The 10850-nt window shown below is 46.3% G+C and overlaps 1 protein-coding gene across 1 annotated transcript; it reads left to right on the forward strand.

Annotated features, from left to right (window-relative positions):
• The first annotated feature begins 306 nt into the window (after nt 1–306).
• On the forward strand, nt 307–10850 carry Mmp8 (matrix metallopeptidase 8). The gene is made up of 10 exons (XM_040734764.1): nt 307–564; nt 2721–2962; nt 3494–3642; nt 3722–3847; nt 5371–5532; nt 7431–7548; nt 8348–8481; nt 9002–9155; nt 9989–10092; nt 10235–10850. The coding sequence occupies exons 1-10, from the start codon at nt 337–339 to the stop codon at nt 10342–10344; spliced, it is 1527 nt and encodes a 508-aa protein (XP_040590698.1). The 5' UTR covers nt 307–336; the 3' UTR covers nt 10345–10850.

Here is a 10850-nt window from a genome sequence, read left to right on the forward strand (position 1 = left end):
GAGCCATCTCTGGATGCTGCCTGTGGTCCCCACACAGACTACTTTGTGACACAGACTCGCAGGCAGCAGTGGTGGATTAGACCCAGGGGGCTGCCAGGTGTGCAGTGTGTTCTGGGGTGATCTGTGAATATTAACTAGTACAGCCTCCACATCACACACCGCGAGAGAGTGGAAGCCTGGAACCGCGTCCTGGCAGCTGGCAGAGCAACCTCCACTCTTTTCTCCTGTTGAAGGACGGCCCCACTCTCGGGTTCCAAATCACATTCGAACATTGCAGAACTGCCTGGGTCTGGTTAACTATGTTGCTTCACTCTGCGGAGACAGCTGTTGCTCAAGATGCAGCTTTATAAGGGACCAGACAAGAGCCATGATTGGCAAGGGATGCTGGGAGCTTCGGGGCGCTTGCTGGACGGGCAGAGGAAGGCCGGACAGGCTGTCTCGGACAGAAGGGCCATGCTTTGCCTGAAGATGCTTCCCTTTCTCTTCTTACTCCACACTCAGCTTGCCAAGGCCTTTCCGGTATCTCCTGAAGACCTGGAAGAGGAAAATGCAAAAACTGTTGAGGTAAAGGAACTCTTTTGTGGGTGAATTGCTGACTGCTGCAGGCTTCAGAGGGTGGCTTCCCCTTCTTGGTCTGAACAGCCAGAGACTTTCTGGCCGCCTTGTCAGAGGGTCAGCATCTCCTTCTGGGGCTTGGAGGACGCCAAGCTGACAAGGCCAGGCCCTCGGAAATCTAGATGGGAAAACAGCCGATGCTTTGAAGGCCGAGGCTGCTGCGGCTGCACCCTTTCAGAGAGAGTGTGTTTATTTATAATGAACTGAAGTTTTTACCTAACGTTCTTCTCTTCCGGTAACCCTGTAATCCAGGTGTTCTATTGGCCAGTGCTAGACTAATAGGACGCTTGCAAGTGTCTCCACACAGGAAAACAATGGTGCGGGGCCGTCCTGGTGCAGGGCCATCCGGTTATGACCTGCCTACTGTTTCCTCTGTGGATACTTCTTTGCAGCTAAAAAAACTATCATGTGTGAAGACAGAGTAGAGATTGGGGTGGGTTATAAGGAATTAGAGTTAGCACACTGTGTAGTGAGGCCAGTTGTTTTCATTTGCTTGCTTTTTGTTTTTATGCAAGGGAATGTGATCACAAGTTTCCTGTGCATAATTTTCTTAGCGTTGAAATTTCTGGGATGTGTCATTCTTGTTCTTTCTTTTCTTGGTGATTTTTCTGTGACTGGCACAGTAACCCCTAAATTCATACTCAGAGTGGGTTAAGTTTATTCTGTAGAGGCTGGGCCTCTAAGCGTATCTTAATAACCTGTAGCAGAAAGCTTATTTTTTCCATGTCAGGGATATTAGGATTTGTTTAAAGCTGTCAGATCTCAAAATGAGAGCTCTGCCTTCTGTCACCTCCTGACTACCAGGAGGTCACATGTACACAGGGCACATAGTACGTACACATAGGCTACATGCGTTAAGGTGAAGAACCCTTACTGTTGATTGGCATGTTACAGCCCTCGTGAACAGTACTTCTGAGTGAGAGCTGGCCCCTTCCAGGACAGTGTCTTAGTGAATAAAATGCTACTGTTACCACACACATCTTTTGAAACCATCAGTCCTCATTGAGAGTTGAACTAGGACCTAAAGTGTCACTTGCTTCTTGGTACCTCCATTTCTCTGTGGGGATGACTGAACTCTCTCCATTAGTGATTTTTAAAAGGGAATGTTACTGGTGTAGAGTCCCTAGACTCTGTTGGTGTCATGTAAGTCTTTCTTTTGTTGAATGTGTTCTTATACTGTTGTCTTTCCATGTCTTCTTCCAGTGAGTATGGGTTCAAGGCTCTATCCTCTTCTCTCTCTCTCTCTCTCTCTCTCTCTCTCTCTCTCTCTCTCTCTCTCTCTCTCTCTCTCTCCCCTATCCTGGAGGGTAGAGGGGCAAGACTAGAACAGCGGCCAATGGGCCAATGATTCTGGCTGCTTTTTCTGCCTCCAGGTCCCTTTGCGGGGTTTGGTGGCAGGAAGGGTCTGGCGGCCTTGAGTCAGAGGACTCGAAGAGGGAGAGTTGGATGAGAATAACACCTCAACAGATGTGAAAACAAAAAACTACTGCTAATTTTTCTATAATAATAAGGCAAGCCATTTGTGTGTGGTTTGAATTCATTCCTCCCCTGTTGTAAGATTTTAATGTTTGTGCTAAGAAGTAGTTAGATTCTTGCAAGGTGGTTGTAGCGCATACCTTTAATCCCAGCACTCAGGAAGCGGAGGCAGATGAACCTGTGAGTTCAAGACCAGCCTGGTCTACAAAGAGAGTTCCAGGGCAGCCAGGGCTACACAGAGAAACCCTGCCTCAAACAAACAAACAAACAATACAATATAAGGTAGTCAGATCAATGAATGGAGAGGATGCTCTATGGGCATTGTTTTTTCAAAGCCAATCTAGAATTTCCTCATTTTAGTCAAGTGTATTTATTTATATGTGGAAGGTATTGCATGCCACAACACATGTGTGGTAGTCAGAGCACAACTTGTAAGAGCCAGCTCTCACCTTTTACCGTGTGGGTGCTGAGGACTGATGGTGGCTTGGCGGGCGAGGCAGTAAGTGCTTTTACCCACTGAGCCTCTGAAATCTCAGGTCCTGTTTGGCATTATGTAGTGACTTAGAAAGGATGTCCAGAGCACTAAAGGCCATTTCACAGCAAAAAAACTCTTGTTTCATTTTGATCAGAGATACCTACAAAAATTCTACCACTTACCAAGCAATCAATTTCGGACTGCAAGGAGGAACAGCACAGCAGTTACAGAGAAGCTTAAGGAAATGCAGCGCTTCTTTGGCTTGGCCGAGACGGGGAAGGCAGATGCCGCTACTCTGGAGATGATGAGAAAGCCTCGATGTGGAGTGCCCGACTCTGGTGACTTCATGCTGACCCCAGGGAGCCCCAAGTGGCCACACACTAATCTGACCTACAGGTAACACTCCCAGAGTCCTCGGATCCATCCGCCCAGCTAGTGATGAGAGCCGGTGAAAGCTCAGACGTCTGTTGCAGAACTCCTGGAGACAAACGGGCAAACACCCTTCCCTGGCAGATTCTGAGGGAGTGGGGCAGTGAGTAGAGTGTGAAATGGGAGTTAGGGGAAGGACAAGAATCAGGAGACCCTGGGTCTTTCGCCCACAAAGCTTACTGCACTGTCTGCCCTCAGCCATCTAAAGAGACTGTGGCAGCAGGAGAGTGCCTGGGACCCTCTTTGTATGTTTTGGTAACAGCAATAATAATAGTATCTGTGGAGTACTATTTGTCAAGCCACTAACTAATGCTCCCTCGGCCACCTGTGAGAGGGATTTTAAAGTACGGTACTCATCTTACGAGTGTGAGCACCGATGCTCTGTCCAAGTGGGAGCATACTGAAGCAGCAGCTTAGTCCAAATGGAGTGACTCACTGACTGTGTAGTTCAAAGGCATCGCTCATAATAACAAGGCATTCTCGCTCTTCACTTTCAAGGATCATAAACTGTACCCCACAGCTGTCGAAGGCTGCAGTGAAAGCAGCGATTGAGAAAGCCTTTCGGGTGTGGAGTGTAGCATCGCCCCTGACCTTCACCGAGCTCTCAAAGGGAGACCCAGACATCAAAATTGCTTTCGTCCCAAGAGGTAGCCCCAAGGCATTTTGCTTTCCCTAGCTAACCCGAGACTACAGGCAGAGGCTTAACCGTAAGCCATCTCATTTCAGAGCACGGTGACAACTCTCCATTTGATGGACCCAATGGGATCCTCGCCCATGCCTTTCAGCCAGGTCAGGGGATTGGAGGAGACACCCATTTTGATTCAGAAGAAACATGGACTGAAGATTCCAGAAGTAAGTGGATCATTGTCAGGGTCACACGTAGCTTCTACACTCACCTTTCCCACATCAATATCAAGACGTGTTCACAAATACACATCCACTTGCATTACTATAATATTTCAAACACAAATCAATCATTTACATTTTTTGTTACTTAAAGATAAATCAACTTAGAGCTAAAAAAATTCAAGCCAGGCTGTGGTGGTGCGTGTCTTTAATCTCGGCACTTGTTGGGAAAGAGGCAGGGGATCTCTGAGTTCAAGGCCAGCCTGGTCTATTGAGTAAGTTCTCTGACAGCCAGGGCTGCACAGAGAAACCCTGTCTCAAAAAACAAAGCAAAATATCAGAAGCTATTTCCCACACAGTGCTGAGGTCTGTGTGTGTCACTGTCTGGGATAAATGGAGTTAACTGACGAATGAGAGAAGCCTGTCTCCCGGTGTTAAGGCACTGGGAAGCCCAGGGCTGGGGTTCCTGTTAATGCATCCTCACATGGCAGAAGGACAGGGAAAACCGAGTCAATGAAGCTGAAGCCACCAGCTCTTCTCACAGCAGCGTCACTCCAGACCATTCCCATCAGGGTCACCAGCTAGCGTTGTTTCTCTTTGTGACTCGTGATCTGTGAAAGAAGCCTCACAAGTCATAGGCAGGGAAGGGAATCTAGCATTGCAAACCACAGCCAAGCCCTGTCCAGGCCCTGGGTGTGCATACAAGGCAGAGCTGAGGGAGACCACGCTCACTCACTCATCTGTGAGAGCTTTCACTCTGGTGGCCAAGTCAAGTAGTTGAGACAGGGGCTTCTTAGCTCCCAAGGTAAAAAAAGTTTGCTAACCACTCTGCTTTAGTTCTCTCCCTCCGTCCTCCCTCCCTCCCTCTCTCCCTCTCTCCCTCTCTTCCTCTCTCTCTCTCTCTCTCTCTCTCTCCCTCCCTCCCTTCCTCCTTTCCTCTCTCCTTTTCCCTCTCCCCCCTCCCTCTCTAATAGTCTGAGTTTAATGTTTGAAAAGGCCTGTCCTTCGCATCTTTGAAAATGTTGAAGCACAGGATTCATTTGAAAAGTTAGCCTGTTCAAAGAGCAGCCACGCTCTCTCTTCCTGTCGCTCCCGTGGTCCCTCCCTTCTCAGCAGTGTGTGTCTGTGAACAGGACATCTCCTTACCTGAGGGCAGTGTAGTGGGGTCCTGCAGTCAAGAGGCAGGCTCTTTCCTGTCTTCTCCTTGAGACTCTGCTAATGAGCCTGAGGGCCAGAGGGTGCTGAGTGCAAGAGAAAGATTCTCACCATCCCGAGAACCACAGCCCTGACACCAGTCTTCCACAAAGGCAGATTTCATCAGCTCTGAGACTTGATGAGAAGCTTTTGGTGTCTACCCTGATGTCTCTTAATTGCCTTTCTTTAGGCACCTGAAGAGAAAAAGAAAAAGATGAACTTATGCAAGTGTCCTTCCTAGGCAGTTTCAGCCTTAAGCTCATAGTCTTTGAGATCATATTTTCCACCATCCATGGAGCCAGTTAGACCATTCATCGTATTTTCTTGCATTTCAGATTACAACCTGTTTCTCGTGGCTGCTCATGAATTTGGCCATTCCTTAGGACTCTCCCACTCCTCTGATCCCGGTGCCTTGATGTATCCCAACTACGCTTACAGTGAACCCAGCACCTACTCACTACCTCAAGATGACATTAATGGCATTCAGACACTCTACGGTAAGACATGTGAAAACATGGCCGGACACAGCAGGACTTGGGAATCCATCCCAACAGGTCCAGCATCCATCCAAGCATCTCTCCTTTGGACTCTCTGGATGCTATGCACAAGGGAAACCCAAATTGATCTCTGAAAGTCACCAGCAAGGTAGTATTGGCAAAAGAGGCTTTAATCGTATAAGCAAGATATCACCACACTGAGCCTCGGATGTGATTTCTCTGCAGCTTGGCTTTTAGTTATTATGGCCTTAAAGGGAAGGTTGGAGAACAGGCCTGTGGGCCCATATCTGCAATATTAGCACTCGGGAGCCTGAGGCAGGAGAATCAGGAATTTGAGGCCAACTTGGATTACATGGTGATAGTTGGTCTCAAGACAAAAAATGGGGAAAAGGAAGAAAAGAGGGAGGGAAGAGAGAAAGGGAAGTCAGGGAAAGGAGGGGAGGAAAAAGGGGAAGGAAGGAAGGGAGGGAGGGAGGGGAGGAAGGAAGGGTAGGGAGAGAGAGAGGGGAAAGACTTGGAGAAATGTGTAGAAGTACTTTTCCATAATTATCTCTAAATGGAAGAGGCATTTTCTTCCTCCATTTTTATGCTTTCCAATTTTATAAATTATGAAAAAATGTGATTACCCATTTTCATACAGCAACTCTCCTCCCAGAATCATCTGTTGAAGAAATCCTCACATAGATCCCAGAGTGGACATGGTTGAGGCCTGTCAAGAACGTTCAGTGAAGTGTGGCTTGTGGCGGAGGACCCAGAGGGAGAATGTGGGAGGCAGTGGGACGGAGAAAATGCTCTCTCCTCTTGTGGTGGGATTGCCCTATAGCATCACGTCAGAGAATTTTCTCATCACTGCAGAATTTCTAAGAACAAGGAACTTGACCCAAACCCCCCAACACATGCTAACAGTCACTTACTTTGCTTGTCAATGTTTTCAATTCTCTTGGTAATCTAGTATTTCTTAGTGGAAAGTACAACCCTTAACTCCTCAATGAGAAAATTCAGTAAGATATAAGTTATTATGTATTTACTTAATATTTTGAGATATTGTCTCATTCTGTGTCCAAACTAGTCTCAAACCTACAATCCCCCTGCCTCAGTATCCACAGTGAGAGGATTAGAAAGCCTGTGATACTGTCTTAGGGTTTCTATTGCTGTGAAGAGACACCATGACCATGATGACTCTTACCAAGGAAAAATATTTAATTGTGGTGGCTCGCTTACAGTTCAGAGGCTTAGTCCGTTAATGTCATGGTGCAGCATGGGGGCATGTAGGCCAGCCAGTAAGATGCTGGAGAAACAGCCAAGTATCCTACATCTTGACTTGAAGGCAACAGGAAATGGTCAGTCTCATTGGGCATGGCTTGAGTGTGTGAGACCTCAGAGCTTGCCTCTACAGTGACACACCTCCCCCAACAAGGTCACACCCACTCCAACAAGGCCACACCTCCCAGCAGTGCCACTCCCTTTGGGGGCCATTTTCTTACAAACCACCACAGCTACCATGTCCAGCCAAGATGCAAATTTTTATACAAAAAAAACCTGAGTTATATTTATTCTATAGGGTAAAAGACTAATATGAGATCTGCCTTTGTGTTTGGATTTTGGTGAGGAACAAGGGAGTGTGTTCTCAGTGACAAACAGGCAGAAAGAGGAAACAGGAGGGAGAAGGAGGGGTCAGAACCTGAGGAAGTATAGATCTCCAATGACTTCCCAGCTTATACAGGAGTCACGTTACTCTTGCTAACAGACCAAGTCTTTACAAGTGTCGCATGTACAGTCTGCTGTGTCTCGTGGAATGACTGGTGGCTTTTTCCTCATGAAGAGACACTCTACCTTCCTCAGTATTTGAAAAGCACTGAAAGCAGCCCGTGCTCACACTAAATGTCTTCATTCCCCAGGACCTTCAAACAGCCCTATCCAACCTACAGGGCCCAGCACACCCACAGCCTGTGACCCCCGCCTGAGATTTGATGCTATTACCACACTCCGAGGGGAGATTTACTTCTTTAAAGACAAGTATAAAATTGAGCTGTCCCTTCTTCACATCTCCTCTCTCTCTCTCTCTCTCTCTCTCTCTCTCTCTCTCTCTCTCTCTCTCTCTCTCAGATCTTAAAAGGTTCTAATGAATCATGTCACTCGGCTTTCCTTTTGACCCAACACATAGGCATCTTCTTGAAATTCTTAGTGTTCTCTGGGTATCATGAGACATGCAGAGGTGGGGGGGAACTAAAACATCAAACATCCACAAGCATTTCTAATATGGTTAGGCTCTTTCAGTATTAGACCTTGTAGGAGGAAACAGTGTTCCGCCATTAACCATGTGACTTATTAGAGGTGCATACAGATAAGGTAATGAAAGGGAGGTTTACCACACCACTAACCACACCCACTTTAGGCATGACTAAAGATGTATATGGATGTAGGCGGTGAACTATGCCCCTAGCCATGTATATGTCTTTAGTCATGCCTAAAGTGGGTGTGTTTAGCGGTGTGGCAAACCGCCCTTTTATTACCTCATCTGTATGCGCTTCTAATAAGTCACATGGCTAATGGTGGAACACTGTTTCCTGCTACAAGACCTATTAAACACTGAGAGGCCCTATCCAAGTTAGGTTTGTCAGGGTCAAATAAGAGCATGTTTGTGACCTCCAGCATCTGTCAAGGGGTCACCAGATGAACATCAATAGCATAAATCATGCTTGTGTTATACATCTGTATACTGTGTAAGCCACACAAGGATCAGTTGTAGCCACGCATCACAGAAGGTGACTCTGTCTCCCTCCCCACGCCCACACCAGTCCTTCTGCTCCTGTAGGTACTTCTGGAGGCGGCACCCTCAGCTTCGAGAAGTCGAACTCAATTTCATCTCTCTGTTCTGGCCATTCCTACCCAGTGGTCTTCAGGCTGCCTATGAGGATTTTGACAGAGATATGGTTTTCCTATTCAAAGGTAACCTCCTACTATATCCTCTTCCTTCTGTTCTTCCTGACAGGTGGGGCAGAACTCGCCTTTGCTCCACACTGTCAGAGAGGACAATCCGGGAAGAGCATGCTGTCGGCCAGACCCTTGTCAAGACTCCAGGCTTAGGCCCATCATGGTCACAAACAACTGAAGGAATTTACACAAGCTGGACCCTCATTAGGTCTTGCACTGTCCTCTGTTGCTCTGCCCTCATCCTAGATATTATTTTCTACGATGACTCAAGGCTGTGGTTTAGTTTCTGTACAGAAGTCACACCAAACAAGACATCTGACTTGGGGGCCTTGAATGGCAGGTTGAAATGTTTGCTGTGTTACAGCTTGAGAGAGGAACCATTAGGGCTGCCATCGCACTTGGGAACTCCTCTTTGACACTCTCTTGTTTACAGACTATCTGCTCCATTTTCATTACTGTGGGGGGTCACAAAGTGCTATACTTTATATTCTAGAAAAAAAGAGCTTGTTAAAGATGTTTCCTGCATTGTTGACAGGCAGACAGTACTGGGCTCTAAGGGGCTATGACATTCAGCGAGGTTACCCCAGGGATATTTCCAACTACGGATTTCCAAGCAGCGTCCAAGCCATTGATGCAGCTGTTTCCTATAGTGGGAAGACGTACTTCTTTGTAAACAACCAATTTTGGAGGTGAGATGAACAAGTTTTTCCATTAAAGTTGAAATCTTGTTTCTCTTCCCTGGTACAAGCTATCAACGTGGACATCCAGAGACATTTTAATATACAAGATCTTTGATAGACTTGGTGAGGACACGGTCTTAACACAAGATGATGTTACACAGACTTTGGATTTTTCATTTTTATCACGTTAAGATGCCTACACAAATGTATTGAGGATTCTGTATCATGAAAAGTTCACGCCCCCGTAAAGCTTGAGGGTGGGGCATAAAGGCAGAAGACTGATTCTTACTATGAGTTGAGTTCTGATGTCCTCAAATGAATGTTTTGAATGGCAGGATTGGGTGCACAAGAGGAAGTTATTAAAAGAAAGCAGAAGAGAGATGCTCTGTGGGGAGGAAGAGGACAGGTGGGAGGGGCTAAAAGGAGGACGATGGAGACATCAATGCGGATGACCAACGGTGAATAAGTGTGGGAGGCTCATAATCAGGCCCATTGTTTTGCATGCTAAGAAAAATATTAATAAAACAACATGTACATTATATACACATGCATATAAGTACACACAATTATGCTTGATTTACCAAGTAAGCAAAATACTTAGAAAATATAGCCTGTAGTTTGGGAAAATAACCCCTAGTTAGTGATCAGAGTTGGTGACTCCTGTGTGTTTTACAAACAAAATATTAGGCAGAGAAGCTAAGCTTTCTTACCCTCAGCGAAGGGGGCACAGTGAAGACTTAATGTGAAAACGTGTAGGCGAGTACCTTGTAATGTGCAGAAATTAAAAGGAAGCTGCTGTGTGTGTCCTGCTTCTAAGTCGTGTGATGCTTTGCTCTCGTTAGATATGACAACAGAAGAGGATCCATGGACCCAGGTTATCCCAGAAGCATATCAAGTGCCTTCCCAGGAGTGAACTTCAGAGTCGATGCAGTTTTCCTGCAGGATTGTGAGTAGGAGAGAAGTTAGCAATTGTTCACGTCTGTAAAACAGCACGGTTGCACCTGTACGCTGTTCCGTCTACTTGGTGGGACGCTCACCCGGATGCCCGAGATCCCTAAGCTCACTTGGCATTCGTCTCTTTCTTACAGCCTTCTTCCTCTTCTTCGGGGGACCACAGTATTTTGCGTTTAATCTCGCCACTCGCACGGTCACTAGAAGAGCAAGAAGCAATTTGTGGCTTAACTGTCCATTGAGTTGAAGTAAAGTCAAATGTCCTTGTATCTAATCTATTGAGTACAAAAGGGAAGCTCAACCCACACATTCATGCCATGTGTCCTGCTTACGCTCTCCTCGACCGTGACTAACTCTGCAGCGGTCCTGGAAGAATCGGCGTTTGCAATCTCTCGTTCTTGGCTGATTCCTTCTGTGCATCCCATGCCTGGCTAGTGAACACAAGGAGACAGCAAGTCGCTTGTCAGCTCCACCCAGGCTGTTTCATCATCTACCTTTCTGCCTTCTGCCTCTTAAACCTGGTGCTTTACTACTTGCTTATCTGACTCCTGGTATTCCTAAATCTCTTCAAAATCTAGCAATGAATTTTGATTACACATAGGATTATAAACACATAAAGATTATCCACCCCTGAGTCTTTACAAAAAAAGTGCTGTTAGTTCCTCCCTTGTGAGAATATATTTTTCGAGTTGAGTCATGCCCTTCTTCATGCCAAGAAAAAAATAAATAAATGAAACCATACTGAAATCTTAA

This window comes from Mesocricetus auratus, unplaced genomic scaffold (genome assembly GCF_017639785.1).
Source record: "Mesocricetus auratus isolate SY011 unplaced genomic scaffold, BCM_Maur_2.0 Super-Scaffold_100040, whole genome shotgun sequence".
Lineage (NCBI taxonomy): Eukaryota > Metazoa > Chordata > Mammalia > Rodentia > Cricetidae > Mesocricetus > Mesocricetus auratus.